Source organism: Pyxicephalus adspersus, chromosome 3, assembly GCF_032062135.1.
Source record: "Pyxicephalus adspersus chromosome 3, UCB_Pads_2.0, whole genome shotgun sequence".
NCBI classification, from domain to species: Eukaryota; Metazoa; Chordata; class Amphibia; order Anura; family Pyxicephalidae; genus Pyxicephalus; species Pyxicephalus adspersus.
The window spans coordinates 137,498,143-137,521,642 of NC_092860.1; the positions used below are offsets into that span (position 1 = coordinate 137,498,143).

At 37.1% G+C, this 23,500-nt stretch overlaps 1 protein-coding gene across 3 annotated transcripts in view; it reads left to right on the forward strand.

Moving 5' to 3' along the window:
* The window catches only part of SORCS2 (sortilin related VPS10 domain containing receptor 2), a 515,645-nt gene that overhangs the window by 367,226 nt on the left and 124,919 nt on the right, over positions 1-23,500 (forward strand). For all 3 annotated transcript variants that reach the window (XM_072406487.1, XM_072406488.1, XM_072406489.1), the window contains exons 4-5: positions 17,295-17,453; positions 18,494-18,567. In XM_072406487.1, coding sequence (XP_072262588.1) covers positions 17,295-17,453; positions 18,494-18,567 — 233 coding nt within the window. The remainder of the gene's footprint in view (positions 1-17,294; positions 17,454-18,493; positions 18,568-23,500) is intronic.

A 23,500-nucleotide genomic window follows, 5' to 3' on the forward strand; every position in this document is an offset into this window, starting at 1 on the left:
CCGAAAGGAGTTCCTAGTCTCATGTACCTACATCAGTCCTACACCATAGGGCTATTTGATGGAGGCCAGTTAACCTACTGCTATATACTGTAAAATGATAAGAACATACAAACTTCATGCAGATAATGTCTTCAATGGGAGCAGAAGTCTGGCTCCTGCTGCTTCAATTCAAAAGCAGTAACCTGAATGCCAAAGTTTGCCATTTTGCTACTTCTTGTGTGAGTATTTCTGAATGGTGGCATATCCAGCAACTAGGAATGTAGGAATAGATTTGTGTAAGTCAGAATTTTTGGTGAATTTAACTGGTATGATTCAAGTGAGAGTAAATTGAGGAGTACCATTTACCAGTTCACTTTTACATAAAAAAAGCAGCTCTGCAAATCAAATATTGGAACAAATAGGGGATTCCTAAACATAGGTGGAGTTGATTTTTTTTTATCCTTAAATCATTTTATCCTTCCCTATAGCTTTACCAATAAGTATTAGTTGCACTAGTAGACTTCCTTATGGTATGTTTGCTAATTTTCATGAAAACGCTGTCAATTCCACAAAATCTAGTTGGTGCAGGTTCACAGATGCCTAATGTTTAGACCCCATCTTCCAACAAACCAGTGAAAGCACTATTTTTCCATGTAATGCAAAGGTAAATGTAAGGCATTGGGAAACAATAGGCCTTGTTTAATAAAGCTCTCCAATGGAAGAACCTGGAATAGATCTGGTCCAGGTATGAAAAGATTTGCCAACTAATTGCGACTGATTTTAAGAAATCCAGCCTTTTCTGTCTTGAAGATCTTTAATAAATTGGGCCCAATGCATCAGTTACAAAGAAAGTAAAAATGAACATGGATAATAGGCACAACATTCCCCTGTTACAATGAAGCAGCTCCTGTCTCAGGACTTTATAAACAAGCAGTATGCATAATAAGAAGTGGCAGCAATGCCTTGTCGGATGTGTACAGGATATGCCTAAATTTTAGCATAACACAGGGTGAAGAATAGAATTCTGCATGCAGAATTCTTCATACTTATAGTGTCCCCTATCACATAACTAAATTAGTTTACACCATTTTCTCATTTAAGGTAATCATACATAGTGTATGAAAAAAACTGCAAAGAAGTATAATTTTTAGATCTTTTCAGCCAATAGTTGATGCATGCATTGATTGCCCCTGCTCTTTTTATATAAAATGTATCTGCTCAGATTGGGTTGAAGATGTCTTCATTCTAGGACCATATAAACACAAGTTTTGATGGTCCCCTGAGCAATATGATATGCAGGAATCACATAAGATCATTGCTGTGAACTGGCAGCTATAAAGAAGCTTCTTGTATATCAAGTAATTCTCAGTGGTGGACATGAGTAAATGTTCCATCTGCCATCTAACTTAATCTCAAAATTGGAGTGGATTCCAGAATATAGCACCAACATTCCATTCACTATATAAACATTCATTTTGTCGATTTTGCTATTAAAAAGTGAAATGAATCTTGCTGATTTTTACTGCCCCATTCAACACTTTGCTCAACTTTATTCATGTTGTTAGTTCAAAGGTTGGCATTTTCCCAAATATCAAATGGTTTATTCATTATTTTTATTTTAATTATTAGCTGCCTAAGGAATAAAAAAATGATGTATATCCCACTCTATGCTGTTGTTGGGATTGCTGTGGTAACCACTGAAAGTCGACACTAATGCTTTTTTAATAAACCACAGGAAAGCACATTAGAGAGTGGTAATTGCCAACGCCAAATTAGAACAGATCAATATTGCGATGTAAGTCCCTACAAAGATAAACTCTTTTACTTCTTTTTCTGATAATTAGTCTACGAAATGCAAAAAAAGAAAATTTAGGAAACCTCAATGTCAGTTTGCCTAAGCTCTTTAGTGGGGGCTAAATGGAAGTTTGACCTATTAAAGAACTTGCCATATTTCTAAGATCTGATGATTTTTAATAATAGGGTTCACAAAGCAATTACATATAATAATTATTGAGGGTTCTGCCATCTGTAATCAGATGACTGATGACTTCTGTTAGTCAACTAGGTTGAGAAAACTTTGTTACAAAACTCTTTGAAAACCTTTTTAAAACCTAATGTCAAAGTGCCATAATCGTCAACTCTCAAATTTGCGGTTCTAAGATAGTAAGGCTGACAGAAGTCATCTTCCCTGAGAGCGATGTCACTGCTTTAAAACATTTTCCTCTTAGGTTGAAGACTGCCCACTTTTTAGACCACCTCTTGAGTTGGGTAGTATCTATAGACAAAAAGACAAAATAGGTATATAGAAAAATATACATTGTATACTCGAATATAAACCAAGGTATTTATTTTTTCTGAGAATACAGAAAAATGTTTTGACTAGTTATAAACATATAAACAAGTATAAACAAACCTAGAACATAAAATGCAGCCATCATTGGTATTTTTTTCAAACAGTAAGAACAGTATGTTTTTGAAAGTCCAAAAACATTTATAAATACATTTATGGTGTGTTATTTTTATTCAATTAAAAATTACATGAACATGCAGTATAAAAGTTTTTGAAATAGTGAGTTGGCTATGATGATCTGCTTTTAAAATATTTTTTTTAATAAGTTCTGAACACCAGTAGATGGTGTGTCCTCATGTTAAGTTGGTAACAAACTCATGTCTTCGATGGAAAGAGTTTGTCATACACTTTACATGAGGACTCAGTGCAATCTATAAGTGTGACCCAATTCTAAAACCAAGATTTTTTTCTAATAGCCTTTTGTGGTAAAAACAATCTCAGTTCATACTCAAGTATACATAATAGATTAAAAACACCTATATTATGCCTAAAGATGGGAGCATTGTTTATCTGTAAATATTGATGTGCCATCCATATACTGGCATATATTGGGCCCTTTCCTCACTAGATATAGTTAAGCAATTTACCTTAGGAAATTTGGTATTTATGGTACCTAGTATTTGTAAAAGACACTATTGCCTGTTTTATCCAGAGATCGGGAGTATGGAAGGTTTCTATCAAATTTTATTTTGGATTAATAAAGATTGGTATTTTAGCTAAGTTTTTCCCATTGTTTAGATACTCATCTATGACCATCTGCTATATCCCCTGCAGGAAAATTCTGGTTGTAGCTGAGCCCCATGAACTGGGCCCAAGGCTCCCACCTAGGCTACCTTATGCAGGATCCAATTCCACCCTTTAGGACACATTGCAAATGACAAAGTATTCAAGATTAAATACATTTCTTTCTGTGTCTTTAATTGCAGTTGTTTTTGTTTCTGTGGATATACTTGTGTTTCAGTCTTAGTAGCCCTTTTTGGCAGTACTTTGTAACTATTGTGTTTTAAGGTCATTTTGGTCTGTTTGTAGTCCATAATGGCTAACGGTTGGAAATCTGTAGGGTTATTTGATCTTTTTCTGCATTTACAATATGCATTTCTCCAGGGAAGACTTTTGTAAAAACCCTTTAGATATCACACATTACTTTTTTCTTTTCCTCCCAAAAGCCTTAAGATCTTTTTATAACACACCTTAGATAATGTGGAGTCTTTCTTCTTCCAGTATGAAGAAAAAGGTTCACAGCATGTCTATACACTGAAGAAAATAATCAAACGATTTGAGCTCTAAAAATATAAGGGCGTCGGAAAGGTGTGCTGCTGAATACATGCCCAACAGTCTGCTGGATATGTGATTTCCAGAATCTAAAATATCCCGCTGGCTGAACCATTCTTACCCCATCTAAAAAAAGTGAAACATGTGACCATAAAAGTGACCATAAAATAGCAAAATAAGGATAAATAGTGATCTAGTATGTTGACCTTACCATTATTACCACTCATAGCAGGCCGAGTCTGATTTGATTTTTCAGTGCAATGCTGAAAACAATACAAAGGACATGATTATCCTTTAATAATATACAAAGGAACAATATGGCACTAGATCTAAAGCCAAAGCTGGAAAGATGGATAGGAGCCTCTGTCTGGCAAGAGAGGAGCTAGAAACTTCAGTAGTGACATCACAACAGAAATGCTAAAATGTTAAAGAATGTGGATGATGTGTTGATGGTGATGCACCATACTACCATTTAACTAGCTGTTGATTTAGAAGGCCTGACACTTTAAGTTGGTTTCCTCCACCAGAAATCATTTGCATCTAAATATAGTGTGAACCCCCTAGTTAAATTTCTGCAGCACAAAGGGCCTCATTTTTTAAAGATCTCCAAGACTGGATAAGATAGACTATCATGGGAGAAGCTGGGTGATCCAGAAACTTGGAAATGATTTTTTAAGAAGATCTATTTTGATCAGATCCATTCCAGGTTTGCTTAATGAGCGAAGATCTCCCATGATAGTCATCTCCTCAACTATTTCATCTCTGACTCATGGTTTACTCCTAATGAATATCTGGAGCTGTGGAAAGCATATCCCTTCCTATTTTGGCAAATATAAATTCCAGAGGACCTTTCATGGATAGGAGAGGGGGCACACATGTGCCTGTATACATAATAAAATTTGTATATTTTGGATGATGTTGTGACATTTATTTTAAATGATATAGATGCCTTAAAAGTGAAAATGTGCTAAAAAATTCACTTGGGGCAAACACTAGGTCTGAATATATTTTAATTTTTAGCAGCATTTGCCATTAGCTACTTGGTGCTGCTGTAAATTGTGCTGCTGTATTCTCACACTCCATGGAGTCTGTAATTATCTATAGATATAAAACCTTTTCCATTTTTTTTTATAGCACTGTTCTTTTATTAGATTATATGAAAGCCAAAAAGCTAACATTAGAATTAAAACAGAGCTAAACCCTGCTACATATACTTGTCTCTGTTCCGTCACAGGGCACCACCATCTTCTTCCTTTTTCCCTTCCTAGATACGATCATCTGCCATCTCTTATGGGCAGGCCGGAATGATGTAACTTACTCAAAGTTCATTCATTCCCAACCAAGTGCTGGGATTACCAGATATCCTGACAACCAAAGCTGAGCCGCTCATTTGACAGTTCACCGGAGCGATCAGGAAGGTAAGAGTGCTTAGTGCAGAAGGGACATCGCCTGTCCCTACTGCAATAATCCCCTGTCTGATCAACAATTTTTAACCTTAGTTCCACTTTAAGAAAAACATTTTTTTCGAGATTAAGGCTGTTTTAGGTAAAATCTGTAACAAAACATGTAAAGGCATCACAGAAAAAAAAAACAAAAAGCAAGAATATTGCTAAATCCACATAACTGTAAAGTAGAACTATCATTCTTTTGTATTGTGCTGGTATTTTTCTTGTGATTGAAGGTAGGAAATGAAAACCAGCTTTAGAATAACAGAGTTCAGGGAAATTGTTTATAGAAATATAGCAGAATTTTGTCACTTCACGTAGAAGGGATTTGCTGTGTCCCAGCATTGCGGGGCTTGAGATTGCTTGTATATAACTGTTGGTAAATACAGAGAAAATAATTTATGACTTTATGGTTTTCAGAGCTAGATAACAATTCTAGCCAGTGTACAGAAAAAGACAATTTTTGAACTAGTGCATCCTTAGTAGCTGTGGCTAATTGGCTACATTTCCTCCTTTCTGCCTGAAACCGCGAGAAAAAAATCTTCAAAAGCAGTCAGACCAAAAGAAAAAAGGAAAACAAGAGAAGTCTGTTATTATTTTTCTGTACATGGCAAATGTCAAATGAACAAAAGATACTTATAAATATTAATACAAGGTATGGGTTCAAAGGGTAGCACACAGGCATTTGCATAGTTTGTCATCCTGGATTATTGCATTAATATTCACACTGCAGATAGAGTCTGAGTATGCAATGGTGACATTTTCCATCTTGCAAGAGTCCATGGATGTCCAGCTTTTTTATTTGTAAAGGTAAACCGATAAAGGAATAACATCAGCTATGGCAAAAAGGTAAAAAAAAAACCAAAAACAAAAAAAACACAAAACAGTCGTGCTTATATACACCTGCTAAGTACACCTGCTAAGTAGTGATGGTCAAAGAGATGCAGAAAATGTGACTTTTATGCAAATCATATGCAAATTTTATGCGACTTGAACTGACTTGAAACTGGGCCAAGCAAGCACTGCAATTAACAGGGTATGATTGGCGCAATTTCAAGTCAGTTCAGTTTGCATAATATCTGAATATAATTTACATAAAAGTAACTGCTAAGGTTCTTGGTAAGTTTTGCAATAGGAGCCTGATTTAAGAAAACTCTCCTAGACTAGAAGATACACTATCATGGGAGAAACTGAGTGATCCAGCAAACTTTATATGGATCTGACCCAGGATTGAAAACCTTTGCCAAGTAATAACAAATTAGTTGGCCTGAAGTTGATCTGAAGAAATCCATTCCAGGTTTGCCGGCTCCCCCAGGTTCTTCCATTATAGTCTTGGGAGCTTTAATACAAAGGTGTACATCATTGCTAAAATTCCTGCTGGTGAGGACTGGTCCACCCCATGGAATGGACCCACATCTTGGAATAGGCAGACTGGAACAGTATAGGTAGAATGACTACTTGATCATTAGGTGTATATGACAAATACATTATTGTGATGGCATATTTTTGAACAAGTAATTATTTTAATAAAATAAAGTAATTAGAATATATAATTACAAAAGTTTGTGTGTATATTAGGATATCTAATTGCAAAGTGACACAGAATTCCACTTCAATTAATAAAAGTATGATTACAATTAAAAACAACCTTGAAACCCTTCCTAATAATGTGTTTGTGTTAAAATAAAACTAGGCAGAATAATATGATATATTCCTTGAGATATCATGGTTATAATGGACAGGCTTGTTATTTGCCAGTTGATAGACATTGTAAGGACTGACATAGAGCAAATTATAGAATGAGAGAGAGGTGTATTATGCAGCACTGAAAAAAGAATGGCTGTAGCCTAGCTGGAAAATGAAAAACATTTACTACTTTTAATATAGCATTGTGAATGGTTTTGTGGCATTTTAAAAAGTTTGGACATTCTATCTCCTGTAAAAAGACCTCATTTTAAATCATTTAGGTTGGGTGGGACCCGATATTTAGTGTAATAAATGTTTTTTATTTGATTGTCCCCTAGACCTGGGTATACAAAATTACTAAATTATTAGTAACTAGCATTTATATAGCACTGACATATTACATAGAGCTTTACAAAGTCCATAGTCATATCACTAGATGTCCCTCAAAATGGCTCAGAATCTTATGTCCCTACGTCAGTCATATGTATTTAACACAGTCTAAAAACAATTTGGGGCGAAGCCAAAGAAACCGGAAGATACTCATGCAAACATTGAGAAAACATGCAAACTCCACCCAGATAGTAAAAACTAAAATAGATACAATCTTTGTTAATTTGTAACATGAAATTTTATACAAAAAAATAAAACATGTAAAAGTAAACTAAAATTAACCAAGTTTCCTTTTTTATTGACTTATGCTGTAGGAAAACATTGGCCCATCCATATTATTAGCTTTATGAAATACATTCAGTGCTGAAACCTCTGCATATCCTTCTAAATGTTAATAATAGCTCCACGATATGAAGCAACTTTTGTGGTTCCTGAAGCACTGATATCAATGAAATTCATAATTCAAAATATTAAAATAATTTGAAATTAGTTTTAGCTACCTAAAAAGCTTGCCTATTAATTTCCCAGTACAGCATCTCAAAGCAGAGCCCGCAGAGACCATATCTTATGCACCGAGCTCCCACTGATCTTTTCTACAGAGCGGCAAATTGTGCAACTTAGATGTCGTTAAACTCAGATCATTTCATCATATATTACAGGGAGGTTTAATCAATCAGAGTGGATTCCTCCTGAGGGCAAAACAGTCTCACGGCTCAAGCCAGTCATGAGTCTTATTAGACTTGCCATGCAGGCTTGATTTGCTGTGTATATATTTGCATGATAACAATGGTACCTCTGCATTTCCTCATCATGTCCCAAGGACCACAGTGATAGTTTTTTACAGTTGTCACCAAAAAAAAAAATGTGATGTGGTGGCAGACCTAAATTTAAGCAAACAGATGGTATTTATTCCTGCTCAATATATATTGTAAAAGAAAATGAAATATATTAAAAGTTAACTGGGTGGGAGAATTTGTACAGAAAGTAGCATGCTTGGGGAACAAAAGCAGAAGTCAAATAAAACGGGCCATCATGTATGAAAGGGTCGAGTTGTAAGATCCAGCCTGTGGACAATTATATTCCAGTTGAAGATTTCCATTACTTAAGGTCTACAAAATCCCCTTAAAACTCAGCATATAAAAGATGGGCTCCAGACACTTTTACAATTCTTTACTTGAAAATCAATTTGAAAAGTAATAAAGAGCAGTACTTTGGGACTAAATCAATTATCTGTTTTGGGGGTTATTCTTTTTTATTCTTTATTTTCACCTGGAGTTGTTAATCCCCAATCACTCTACTCCAGTGTTTCCCAACCATGGTTCCACCAGAGGTTTCTAGGGGATTCTTGAGCAATGATTTGTGACATTATCTTTTTGGCTATCTGTAAGGGTGACATGTTTCCCAATGGCCAGCAATGTAAGAAGCATTCTTCCCTATGACAACCACAATACTGTTATCTGTAGATATAGTAATTATAGCAGGGATTCCCTGAAGACCCAAAAGTTATTTTAGGAGTTTCCCAATTTTTAAAGATTGGGAAATCACTGCAACAAAAAGCTACTGGGCTACCTCTCTCTTCTTTCCTATACAACAGGAATGGGTCCAGCAAAGAGTATAGGAAATCATAACATGATACGATTTCTAACAGGAACAATTTTTCTATGTATAAATGAGATATTACAAAACACTTTCAAAGGAATTTTTACCAGACCAAGAGGGGATGAGAGAAGTTCTTGGTAGGGTTTACTCTCTCGCTAAGGTGATCAGGATACCCCAAAATATGTTATACATGATCTTTCCACCTGGTGTACTTTGCTTTTTGCATTTTCGTGTGTAGAACTTCCAAAAACCCCTGTGCTTGGTTGTAGTTGCACTGGTAATGTGTGTACAGGATATCATTAGGAATAAATGGCAACTCAGTACACCGACTCACATGATGTGCATAGGCATGTGATGCAGTAATGCACACGTTTCCATGTAAACACGTATGTTATAGCAACACACGCCAGTATAAACTATCACTAATGTTTGTTTTAGCCCAGAGTAATTCCTCAATATGCTGTAGGGGACAATGATGTGCGTAACTATAGCAACTAGTCAAAAAAATCAACTTCATTACTCTGACAAAACAAGCTAGTTGTTATGGTTACTAGTACACCGGTGCTCTTTGCACCATGCTATTAAAAAAAACTTTTATTCTGCCTTTAGGTAACCCAGATCCACTTATTTACCAACAGAGGTCATTGCAGCCCACAAGTTCTATTTTCATTTGTCTTCGTAATCGCCCACTTCTTTTTTTTACGCACATTTTCTTCAGGTAATTTCCTCAAAGCAAGACAAAGAGTCTTTTTTTTTGCGCTTGAGTTATGCAGAGAGCTTTTAATTTACTTTTAATTATGTGGAAAGCTTCTTCATTTGTCTCAATGTATCCATTTTTACACCAATCCTCTAAAGGCTTTTACTAAATCGACATTAAAACCACTTTGTGCCAAGTTTGTTAATGTTGGCTAGTTTTCATCCTAACATTGTCGCTTGGCATCATTAAAATAATTAATTTGGTGCTAGAACTGCCTATGTAGTTTAAAAATAAATTGAACTTCTTGGGTACTTTTTGAATATGCTGTGCACAGTTTTAAAACTTCGTCTGCTGCTCATGTCTAGTTTTAATTTTGAGAAGTGATGCTCAATCCCTTTCCTTCCCAAACACGCACACTTTTTTTCATTCAATTTGTTAAAAGAAAGAGATGTAGTACTTTAAAGCACAACTAAACCCCTTCTAGACTCACCTGTGCCCATTCTGGCATCGGAGCCGCCATCTTTTTCCTTGTTCTCTTCCTCTTTCTGATGTTCAGCCATCAATGGTTGGGCCAGGATAATGTAATTCTAGTGCAGGCAGACAGGAGTTTATTACATCACGATAATTATAACCACAGGGAAAGCTGGAATGTTACGGGTATTCTGTCAACGCAAACGTAGTTCATTAACTTTGACAGAAGAAGAGATTATTCAGGCTGGCAAGAATGCTTATTGCAGAAGGGATGTTGCCTGTCCCTTTCTGTAATAAAGCTCTTTCTGGTTGCAAACTTTTAAAGTGGAACTTTAGTTCCTTTTTAGAGGCTTTACATGGGATCAAACAAGGGGTCATTGTGCACTAACATACCTGGCTAGGTTTTATTCAGCAGACACCAGCAGGACCATGACAGGTATAAGATTGGTGAATGTTTCAGTGAGCTGCAGGTTGCATGCATCACTGTCTATTCCATCTTCCCAAAGCCATTCTTCTATGACACACTGAGGAGACCCCCATGGACTGGGGTGTTGTGGTGTTTGTTAGTGTGGCTGCCCATCTAGCATAATAGTGTAGACATTTAATTATTTATTTGAACACAGTACATAGGCTATTGTTTATGAATCCCTTGCCCATTTCATGAAATTTATCACTTATTCCATTTAAGGCAAATTAACAGACTTTCTTGATCGTTCATCCCAAGCTTATTGACACTTACCTTCTCCATACTGCCCTGCTGTCCCCCCAATTGGAGACATAGGTCCAAACCCTAAACACCCCAATTACAATTAGCACTCAGGACTGAGAATTGCATAGTGGCAAGAAGATCACTGGATCTTTTCTAAATTTCAGCAAAAGGAAAGTATTGGTGTTTGAATAGGGTGCCTTCATATAAGAACACTGTTTTTTTAATTTTGTCAGAATGTCACCTAAATGTATCCTAGCATCAAGTTACCTTTTAATCCGCCTATGCACTAAAAAGTAAAAGGGCCACTTGCAATTAACTCCACTTCCCTTTTAATCACCAGAAGTTAACCCTCTTCTCTTTCGTCCAAGACAAGATATTTTATTTATTATATAATATTAATATTTATTATTATTTATTTTACGTTTTTTGAGTAGAACTGCCAACTCTAACCAGGTATTTTCTGCTGAGCAACTTCTCTTTATCATATTTGGTTATAAACTGAAGAAGGTAAAATGTTTGATTTAGGGTGTGCACAATTTCACTACAGAAATGGTTGACGTGCTACTGGAAAAATCTTGGACAATTTTTCACTTGCTTAGGCCGGAACATCCAAGTGTTTTTCGTTTTTATATATATATTGGACAATGCAGGAGAAGAAGTAAGACCATCAAAAGATGAATAAGAACTTCTAAGATTACAAGATCACTAGCAGAAGGACAGAGAACTATGGCAGAAAAATCTCAATGGTCCCTCATGTCCCCAAGATATATAAGAAACTAATAGGCATTTTAGAGATTACTATGCTTCAACTGCCTGATCAAAAAGTGCTTATTTTCTACTTATAAAGAGTGGAGTGGTGGAAAAAAAACAGTTTTTATTTCCAGTCACGTTCCTAGTCTTCGTTTTATAGGAAGTATGAGAAATCATGTTGGAGTGATTCCTTCCAACTGTGACTAAAATCAGAGGTGTGCCTTCATGCGTACTATCACAAATAAAACTGCAGCTTTACAGGAGAAATAGATAGATCGTCACGTTAAGTTGTTGCTGCTGGAACTGCGTTTGTTCTTTCAGACTTAGCAGGAATAATGCCTTGCAGTGTAGGAACAGGAGTGTTCAATTATAAACCACTTTAAAATTATGTTTCAAGGGGTATTCTCCCTATCAACTTGATTAACTATCCTGGTTCTGCATCTGTGGTTGGAGTCTGTAATATGGAATACCTTCCTAGCTTTGGTGCTATTGCTTTATTTTTCAATGCCTAAAAACATTTAAGAAAACAAAGCTTTTAGTACCTAAAATGATTTTTCCTAAAGTAAACCTTCATTTTTCTGTGAAAAAGATGATGCAAAGCACTGCGATGCAATTGGGCTCTGTTACATTGCACAGGGTTATACATCTTTGATGCCATCAGGCAATGGGAATTTGCTTATAGCGTAGGAGAGCCAAGATTTTACGCGGTGGTGTGATGTTCCTTCATTGTCTAGGCAAAGGTTTGGGGCAGGACAGTGACCAAATTGTTGTACCTGACTGCTAGAGGATAAAGTAAGGTCACAGGCCTAGCTACACAAGGAAAGTTGTGTAGGTAGAATACAAGGATGGTTTAAAAGAATCACCAACATCTTAGCAGCCTAAATAGTTCACATAAAGGTAATTCAATTGTGCATTTATTTTTTTTAGGCCATAGTTCAATTATTTGAGTGAACAGTGCAAACAACATGCTTGCTTTAGTACCCCCTTCCCTAGAAGCGCATACATACTTTTCCTCCAAGGGTTAGTGTTGGAGTTCCAGTGTAAAATAAGTCTGAAGGTTAGTGTTACAGTGGTGGGTTAGGGTAGAGTTGATTGATATTTTTAGGGTTACAGGAAATGTTAGCTTGAGAGTTGGTGTTACAGTGGAGGATAGGTATAACAGGGAAAATTAGAATTAGAGCTGTTGGGCGAGGGGGTCTGTGTAGATTGGCTTCTGTTCACATTTCCAAAAAAAAGTTTATTTCAAACCTAGTTTTTAAGTTTTTGTGACAGAAAAAAAGGAACTTACCCAAAAATATGATTTAAAATTATTTACAAGCCCTAGACTGTGATCTTATCAATGATAAGAAGCAATGACCCTAATGTTGATTCCAGAAGCCTCACATATGAATGATCTGGGTATGAGAGATGTCACCAGGACAGTCAGTCAACAAAAGCCAATCTTATCTATTACATTTACTGATGAGGAAGATGTAATCCAAATCTTTCATAAACAAAGGATTTTTGAAGGAAGAATGAGCTAATTTCCTTGATAATTCCATAGAATATTAGCACTACTGTTCAATTAAAAGTAATTTATCTTGAGAATTAAATGAGACAAAAGGGAAATCACATCATCTCTCTTCTATTTGTGTGAGGGTTTTAACCAATCTTCAATATTTCCAAAACTAGAAAAAGTTGTTTGCTTTAAATGTACTTGAACTAGTAAATGTACTCAAGTACAAACCCCAACCCAATGACAGTCTAAACAAGTACCATATCCAGATACTATGGGCCTGATTTATTAAAGTTCTCCAAGGCTGGAGAGAATACACTTTCATCAGTGAAGCTGTGTAATCCAGCAAACCTGGAATGGATCTCCGAAAAGGTATTAGCTATTTGTTAGCAAATGTTTTCAATCCTGGACCAGATCCATTCCAGGTTTGCCGGATCCCCCAGCTTCAATGATGAAAGTGTATTCTCTCCAGCCTTGGATAACGTTAATAAATCAAGGCCAATGTGTTGCACAAGCTGGGGAGGATCTCAGCAACAGAAGCAGTATTCTTAATACAGAACGTAGTGGGCATGACAAGGTGTGGCAAGGTGCTGATTGACATCCAGGTTTGTAAATCGGCAGTGACAATGGCACACAATTTCTTTCCAACAGTGGCAACCCTGCAGTGCAGCAATGATGCCAAACCATCACGATAGCGGGTGTAACAGGCATTTGTTGGAATTTGCAGGAGTGCTAAAAGAAAAATTTATGTTAAGTGCAGAGGCATGTATAATTGAATGATCCAGGACACATTTTCCTAATGGGAGGTAGTGGTACTATAAAGACTTCTTTAGTGATATTTTAAGGACTTCTTCTTTATACTGAAAACATTCATTTTAGTAATGAAGGGATTATTTGGCATTTGAGGTATTAATATTTGTAGCTATTTTATGTCAATCAAATGTTAATTTTTTTGACTTAGTAAAGTTGGTTTCTATTAATGCCATTCTTTGTAGTGATTACCTTAAATATCCTCCATGTGCCCTTGAACGTGTCCATGATCCTGACAGGTCTCAAGGGTGCTATTTTTTTTCTTTGCTCTTTGCTTTACTGAATAAGCCTGACAGCACATGGTCTCCATGCCATATAGAACATCATATTCAGCCAAGTATATTAAATCCCATTAACCTAACATGTACATTATATATATCACAAGAATGTATTTTGAAATGATTGCTTGCACTTAAAACCATCTGCTTAGCTAAATGAGAAGGATTCTACCCTATACAGATATTTTGTGCATCTTGCCAGTTCATTTTCTAAGGTCAAGGTCTGAAGAATTTGTGAAAGCTCTGAGCAATCTAACACATTAGAAGAATTATATCTGATGACCTACTGAAGGAGATTTGAGATTTAGAGGATAAATCCCACTTCATAAATATCCTGGAGGAGAGATATGACTCTTCCAACTCTTCTAATTAACTCCAACAGGCTAAATGCACCAATATTCACACATATTGAATCATTTAAATGATAAGCATTTAAAAAACATAAAAAAGAAACACTGCTATATGTGCTGCCTTCAACATTATGACCACAGGACAAATGTATGTAGTAAAATTAGGGTATTATATAATCAGTATTTATCTTGTTATTCCTATGGTGGCTGTTGATTCAGTTTCTAATACTAAGAGCCCAAAAAAAAGCCACAAGGGCCAATGATGGATCCACTTGGTGACATTCTGAAAAGGCAAACAACACAGAGACAGAAAGGCGTATCCTTACAGAAGAGACATGGACAAAATGAAAACCCAACAGAGGTACTGTAGGGCCGAGGTCAGCACCAGTATGCCCCAGACACCAGTCCTCCAATCCACACCGCAGTCTTCACCTTTAGCAAGGCCCGGCTCAGCCTCGGGAGACTTGTTGTGTCCCCCAGCACTCACTTGCCCCCAGGACTTAGTGCACAAAGGTTGTGGTCTGGGGAAGGGCTGGCAGCAGACTAGGAGTCCAGAATTCAAAGGCAGAGATCATAACAGATAATCCATCCCGCAAAGTACACAAACAGGGCAAAACACAAACAAAGTCGGGGTCACAGGCAAAGTTCGGTCCAGGCAGCACAAACTCGCAGGGTAAGAACAACTAAAGTCTGCAAAAGTTAATCAACCGAGAAACTCTCCAACACAGATTAGCCCAGCTCAATGCTACAACAGGCACTGGTGACTGGAAGCAGAGGGGCTACAAAGTCCCAGCAGCCAATAGCAGTGCAGGACTGAGTCTGGAGCTAATTGCCTCTAAAATCCCAGGATGCACAGCTAAAGGGAAGCAGGGGCTGCTGTTATCTTAGTTCTTCTGGCTGCTGCAAATGACATCTCTGGAGCTTGTTTTATACTGTGATGGCACACAGTTTCTTACTCTTTGTATGCTCCTGGATATAGAGTTGGGCTATAAGGAATTAGGGCAACACCACACATATATAAAGCACAGAGATGTTCTTTAGAAGTGTTCCTAGATCTCCTCTGGCATAAGAGCTTATCAATTCAGAAGATTAGCGTTATTTTTATCTTCTCTTTGAAGTAGTTAGGAAAAAAACTAAGAGAAAAGACTAGTCATATGACCTGCCTCTACTCCGGTCAAGACATTGAGGGTATAATGGGGTCTACATCACAACACACATTTTGGTTATGGGTCACTACTAGCAGGACCCACAGGTTACAGTGGAGTACATGAGATATATCTGCTATCTGTTATATGTGAACCTCTTAAACTCAGAACCATATCTGTTGCTGAAATAAGTATGCAAAATGGAATTGTAAATAATAATCTTGTTTTGGGAGGGGACTTGGAACATATGTTAGTCATTCATTGTTGTCTGTATCTATGCTGTTGTAATGTTTCTCTATTTTCTGGTGTAGTATTGGTAATAAAGGGAGAAAAGACTTTTTAAACAGAAATAGAAGCTGTTTTTATCAGTAGACTGAGGAAGGGTTAAAGCCTATGGAACGTTTGTTGCGATGTTTCTTTACTCCCTGCTGTGTCCCCAGCACCAGTGTTGTGAAAAGAAATCGCTTCGGTGGATAAAGAAATAGTTATAAAAACGTAAAAGGTACTAACCCTTCCTAAATGAGAAAAACATAGAACTTTCCATTGCTGATTTCTTACTGTGCAATGGCCTTTGCCTGGCTCTCACAATGGCTTTTTGGCTTCAGGATTTTAGGTCAATAACTCAGAAAAAATATACAAAGAAGGATTTCTCACTTGAGTCTGACTTTCTAGATATGCTTGCATGCTTGCTTGCGGTCAGTAGCTCAGAAAATATTAAATATGGTGGGTGATGAGAATTGGTTCAACAATGTCAGCCCCTTGGAAAAGTTTACTTTTCCCTGTTCATTAAGCTGACCATTTTTAGAAACTTTTTTTAGTTGCTGACCTGCATTCAGATTAGGACTTTGGAGTTTGGAGAAAGATTGTGTAACACAATGACAAAGTTTGCAGGTTCTCCCCATGTTTGCGTGGGTTTCCTCAGGGTACTCCGGTTTTTCCCACATCCCAAAAACATGCAGTAAGATTATTGGCTTTCCCTCAAAAAAAAAAAATTGACCTTAGACTACATTAATGACATTAGATTGTGAGCTCCTTTGAGGGACAGTTAGTGACACAACTATCAACTTTGTACAGCGCTGTGTAATATGTTGGCGCTATATAAATACTGTGTAATATTAATAATATTAATAAAATGGAAAAGTCAGGCTCATCATGGACCATGTCCCATTGAAAAGGATGTCAAGAACAAAGATAAAAACGCAAGGGTCACCCGGTGGTTCCTGCCCCCTATTTAGGTACATGGTAAAACATAGGCCATGGGCACAGCAAGGGAACGTAGACGCTTTCTCCAGGGCATAACCAAGAGTGGATAACTGTGCTCAGCCCCACAGACTTGATCAGAGTGGAGAGAATATGTAACCTTTGTTACTAGGTAGTGTTGGATGGATGCTATGTGGGACCAAGTTATCTCAGATATGCTTGCATGCTTGCTTGCGGTCAGTAGCTCAAAAAATATTAAACATGGTGGGTGTTGAGAATTGGTTCAACAATGACAGCCCCTTGAAAAAGTTTACTTTGAGTTCTTTTTATTTTTGTAAGCTTGTGGAACAAACACATATTAGTCAATGAATGTTATAAATGCCTCATTTAAATAAACCAGTTTGTAGTTTATTGTCTGTGACTTTAAAAGAAGACATTTTTGGGGCCTTCTGACAACCCAGCTCTTCTTCCTTCTTCCCGACTCAAACACAGACACGCGCTGAGTTTCTCTGCACAAAGAGCCCGCTGTCATCATAATGTCGATTTATTGTAAAACAGTCACAGTCGAGCAAGTTTATATTTCTACAAAGCCTGCACAATTACATTAATTACTTCCTTTTGTAAATTGGCATGTTCTGATATTGTTTCTCTTTTTTCCCTCTCCTCAGATTATTCTTGTCAGCTCCTCGGTTTCTGAACAATGCCTTTTTACAAGCAGCGATGAAGGGACAACCTTTCAAAAACACTTGATTACCTTCTCTGTGGAGACACTCATCTTTCATCCGAAGGAGGAGGATAAGCTGCTTGCATACACTAAGGATGCCAAGGTAATGTTTGTATTTTTATTTTATTTGTTTAGGAGTTTAAACTTTACTCTAACTTATTATAGGAAAAAAGATTTTTCCAAATCCCTAAAGTGAAGTGAAAAAAGTTCTGCAAACTTTCAGTAAATACAATTATGACCATTGACAATGTGCAATTACTCATTGGATGTCAGTTCTGCAGTGGCATGTTTGTTGTTACAGGCCATGTTTTAGGAATTAAAGCACATTTTTGGATAAAATGACAAAACATTTGCTTGTACATTTTCACCAATCCTGGTCCATTTACATTTCCAGCTTAAGCCTTCTAATGTCTGAACAAACACAAAGTACAAAGTTCATACCCACAATCAAAATGTATAGGTCCAAACTCTTTAATATTGTACTTTACTTCTTTACTTTTTAGCCAATGTACAGCAAAATGACTGGAAAGATGTTAGATGTTATATATTTGAACTTGGGCTTTAAGAAAAATGAATGTTTTTGGTAAATTACTCCACACTTCAGAATTTGTATTTTATAAGCAAAATAATAGTAATTATTTTAGGTAAACCTGTCTTTATTTGTTAATATGTAAAAATAAAAGTATGACCTAACATTTGGTACTGCAAGGTGTCTTTTCAAGACATTTTTAGCTGTGTGTCAGGAGAGCCCTGATTTTTAGTTTTGGACAGAGTTTGAAAGGGGTACCTTTTTTTTGCTGTGAGATTCTTGATTAGGGAAATTCTCCATTTGTCCTGGTGATCATTATCACCAAAAGGTGTCCCAAGAGCAAGGTGTAAGAAGAAACCTTCCAATGGGCACATTCAAGACAACTGGCTAAGAACGCAATTGTGCACACTTTAATTTGAGTGAATTTTACGAAGTGAAGTGAAATTATCCCAACAAAACACTCAATTCCTCTAAGCTTCCTATATGATTACTGTGTGTTAGGACACAGCTTAGATTTGCCAATGTCTTCTTGACCTTCAATGTCTGCATTTGTACCTTTATCACTAAAGGCATTCACCCCTTTAACTTTTTTACCCAATTTTTTGTTTCTACAGCTCTATGTCTCTGTAGATCTTGGGAGGAAATGGGATCTCTTGCAAGAACAAGTAACCAAGGACCATATATTTTGGTAAGTTCTGGTCTGTACATAAATAAATAAATATATATATATATATATATCATATATTGCTAAGTTTAGTTTTCGCAGTATGAGCACTTTCTGCAGAAGACTTCTCAGCAGGTAGTAGACCTCTAAATAAATACTACCTTCTTAAAAGATTATAGGGATTTCACATTTACTTTCAATTTAATTGAAAAAATGTGTCAATCACATTTATGTATTATTTATGCATTTTTTTAATTGAATTTGATGTAAAAGTAGGAGAAACATTTTATGAGTCTTGGGTGAAAATATATAAATAGACCCCTATATGACACTTTTCAAGTAAAATCACCCAGACACTGCATATGCTATTCACTAACAATAACAATACCTAAATATTCGGAACATTTTTACGGTACAGCCAATGATGGCTTTTACAGGCATGGACTTTCCATTCAAAAAAAAAAACAATGGTAAAAACTTTGTAGAAATCATCTAATATGTAGCTTGCAGGATATCATATTCCATATCTATGGACATTATCTATGGACATTAATATAAAGTTACCCTTCCCCCTTTCTGGCTTTGACAGTCAACGCTCTTCATGAGACTCTCCCAACAAGATTTTGCTGTGTGAGTACAATTTTGTAAATTTTTCAGCCAATTGCATTTGTAAGGTCAGGTACTGATGTTGAACAAAGCTTACCGTTGGTTTTCCCATTAATCTGAAGTATGTTGAACATGGCTGAGAAACCCATAAAGCCGTGTCCTACCGAATCTGACTAAGTGCTGGAACAGAAAAGTACCTTCTTCAAGCAGTTTTTGTAAAGAAGAGCACAGTGTTTTAATGTTTCATCACCCAATTGGCTTATTGGGACCAGATACCAGTTAGGAAAATCTTAGTGACCATCATCAGTAAAATGGTCACGTAGTGGCCATCATCTCTATGTTGTCTTGAGAAAGGGACCCTGCAAGGACTTGAAACATTGGGTTTTTATGAGATCTACATGGCACCATCTGTGGTTTTCACGTTAAGCATCTTTAGACCTTTACAAGGTCTGTTTGCTGTAAGGAGTTCATTCCTATCATGGACATTGCCAGTCAACATGTCAATCAGAAGGGGAGTTTAAAGACCGAACTCTAGAACTGGCTACCTAATAATTTCCTAAAAATCCGGCATAGGTTTCGTTTTTAAAGAGCTGCAGCACAGTAGCCTGCTTTCACCAAAATGCATCTTCTTTTAGAATTCTGGGCTAAATAGACACTTCACTTTCCAGGCCTCAGCCCATCCAGGGTCTCGTTTATCTGAGATAAAGCCTGTGCTGTAATCATTTTCAAATAGAGTTTACTTTTAAACAGTTTGTAGATTAGACCTTTTTAGGAATTTGATGATTTAATGTTGTGAGTATGCATCATTTAAAAACAAAACGATTAACCGTTGTGTTATAAACACTGTAGTGGATGTCTGCGAGCGTGGATAATTGCATGCTGTATGTCATTAATCATCTAAAAAATTAATAAAAAAGTCGTTTCTTTTGGCACTTCTAATAAAGTGTTTCATTTTGCATACCTCCACTGTATTGTGGACTGTGAATCCTACTTGTCACCCATTAGTTAACACTTGAAAGTCACATAAAGAGGTTTTACAATGACAAAACTATACTAGCTGTTTATAAATAATCCATTTACAGTTTTTTGCAAGTTGAAACTATAATGATAAATTTCATGTTCTGCCTTAATATCGACTCCCTACCCTTAATGTATGCAGCCATAAATAACTTTGTAACGCTTCTGCAAGAGTCAAATCTTCTTCATTGTGTGATTGTGATTTGTGATCGATGAGTTTTTCCCTCAATTAATAGGCAACAGATGGTACAGGCTGGAGAGGAAAAAGAGCCATTTGCTACATACAGAATTGCCATCAATTATCTGACGTTAGACAGGTCTTTTCAAGTTTTGTTATTTACTATCAATGAAATGCAGGATAATGTGGTGGGAGATTGTGGTCTACCCTCTGCAGAAAATTTAAATGTGTTTCTGGTTATATTTCACATAGATTTTCATGAGCAGATTAATTTAAAGTTTTTCTGCTTTTAGTGAAAAAAAAGAAAGAACTGAAACATTATTACAAGGGCTGTTTGGAAGAATTGAGCTTACATTCAAATTCATAAGCAACCAGTGTTCCCAGAACACCAGATTACCAGTATTATGAGAATATTCTGCTGCAGGGGCTGTGATGTAGTACACTAACCATTGAACATGGTTGGGCTGAAGAGGGTCATACAGGCTAATTACAGAACAACAGACACACCGTACATCTGCACAGCATCCTGTAAATTCAATTGAATCAGTTGCAACCATGGATCTGCTAGAATCATGGAACAAATGTGAGGACAGTGATTGCTAACCCTTCTCTCCAAATGCCAGACCCCTATTCATTTTTTGAAAGGTTTTTAGTTGCTGACCTGCATTCAGATTAGGACTTTGGAGAAAGATTGTGTAACACAATTGGCAAAATGGAAAAGTCAGGCTCATCATGGACCATGTCCCATTGATATGGATGGGCAAGAACAAAGATAAAAATGCAAGGGTCACCCGGTGGTTCCTGCCCCTATAAAACTTTAGCTTCATGGTAAAACACAGGCCATGGGCACAGCAAGGGTTCCTAGACGCTTTCTCCAGGGCATAACTAATAGTGGATAACTGTGCTCAGCCCCACAGACTAGATCAGAGTGGAGAGAATATGTAACCTGTGTTACTGGGTAGAGTGTTGGATGGATGCTATGTGGGACCAAGTTATCTCAGATACGTTATGTCATATTTCATATATGATATCTCATATATATCTCATATGTCAGATGTAGTCATCAGAGGTAAAACTAACATTGCGTTGTCTGTAGGGAACCTGAAGTTTTCTCTACTGGTTGTTCAAACGTTCTGTTCTTGTTTCACTGGGAAGAACAAGGTGGGGAGGATTCCTAATCCCAGGTCCCATATTTTCCCAAGGTCCAGAAACCTGTTTAGCGCACCCTGGGTGACTGAAGGTCAGAATGGTTGTGGGTCGTTTTGCCATTTTCATTTATAAAAACAGGGCAGGAGCCCTAAAGCCAAGTTGATATGTGACATTACTTTTGTCGCTTCTTGGCCTTTAGGCTAAGATCAAGTGCAGTAACTAATCCCTCCAGTGTGCAGGAGTGGAACGGTGCTGTATTCCTGGCAAGAATGCAGTGCACTAGTACGCCTGCATGGGGCCTGCCCTGATAAGGATAGTGGACTGTCCCGCTGGTTGGAGCAGGGAACCCTTGGTCTGGCTATCAGGTCTTGAGAGCGGGCCGAATATCGCTGAGTGTCGTCCCCCTGGAGTGGCGAACTAGGGGTACCTTAATATCACTTTGGGCGTGGTGAACCCACTGATTTAACGTACACAGGCACATCACATTGCTGATTTAGCACTCGCTTTCATTCTGCATTAGGTATGGCTAGTGCAGATGGGCAAATTTTTATCTTTGCCAAGTATATTATGTACCAAGCACTTTTTTAATGTATTTTTCTGTTTGTCACTGTCACTGTGTGGTATTTGTGTCCCACTTTTTGATGGAGGGTGCTATTCCCTTATGGGCCAGCCCTAACATCTTGGGGAGTACTTTGGCTTTATGGTCAGGTACTCTCCCTTACTGGAAGTCTCTCTTGGGGAGAGCTCCCAGCCTAGTATCTGTTGGGACTGCCTATGCAGTCCCATAGAGAATAGGACCCCGTCTGACTTCGGCCAGATGGGCTAGTAGGTCCAGTCCAGCTTCTGCTGTGTGGCCTTAGTACCCAGGCCCTTGTCAGGAGCCTCGCTCTGGGGGGTCTGGGGAAATTGGATGGCCCTACCTCTTTGGAGGAGGGATCACAATAGTACCCCAGTGCACGTTTTTTGTGTGGTGTTTTTGCACTGACACTTTTTATTCGAGCACAGGGTTTTTGTTTGGAGGATCACGTTACGCAAAATTCGATAAAAAAAAAATTACTTTTGTGCCATTCTAAAATTTATTACTAATCCCTCACAGTTGTTAGCTGTCTGCATGCTTCCTCTAGGCAAGTTATTAAAACCTACTTGGCTTTCTCATCCAATATCAGTAGCTAAGCTCACAATCACTATTTTTACTAAATGGGCACAAATACCCATGGACATTTTAAAATCTTTAAGATAGTCTTCACTAGAATTGTTATAGCTGCAATGTATAGGCCTATTCCTATTATAAAGCCCATGGCTTTGGGATGTAATGTCTAACAAACTCATATATTGTAGATGCTGTTTCTCCTATGACAGGCAACTTTAATATGTTAGGGCTGATAATAATAATAATTACTATGGGATTTAAGTGACCCAATTATTGATGGGTTATTGGATCTATATAAAATGCCTGAAGTGAATCTTGTTGATCCATTCTGTTCTTGCTTCAGTGCCTTTTAGTCATTCCCATCCTACTTTGTTTGAAGAAAGGGATTAGACTGGCTTTGCCAGCAATATGCTATTCTTTTGCTTTTAATTCACAAGCATTATGCAGCTTTTTTGTGCAGCGGGTTCATTTTTAGCAGGCGGGTATGATAAAGCCAGCATCTATTTATAGCATTCCACATTTTGTCCAATTACAGGTGTTATTTGCAGGCATTAAATTAATTCATTGTGTTGGTGAAATCATATTCAAAATAAAAACTCATCTGTTTTTATAACTCTGCACAACATTTTCTCAATTTAAAAGCTTAATCAACAATCTATTCCTTTTACAGCTTGCTCTAAACATATGCCAGAGGGAAAACCGCATTAGCATGTTGTATTTTCGTCATTATCTAAGGAATCTTATACAAGTAAAAATATACACAGGTGTTTAAACAACAACTTTGACGTAGGTGTTAAAAGTGCACACATGCTCAGAACCATTCATTCATCTTAGTGCTTCAACATATTAAGAGTCTT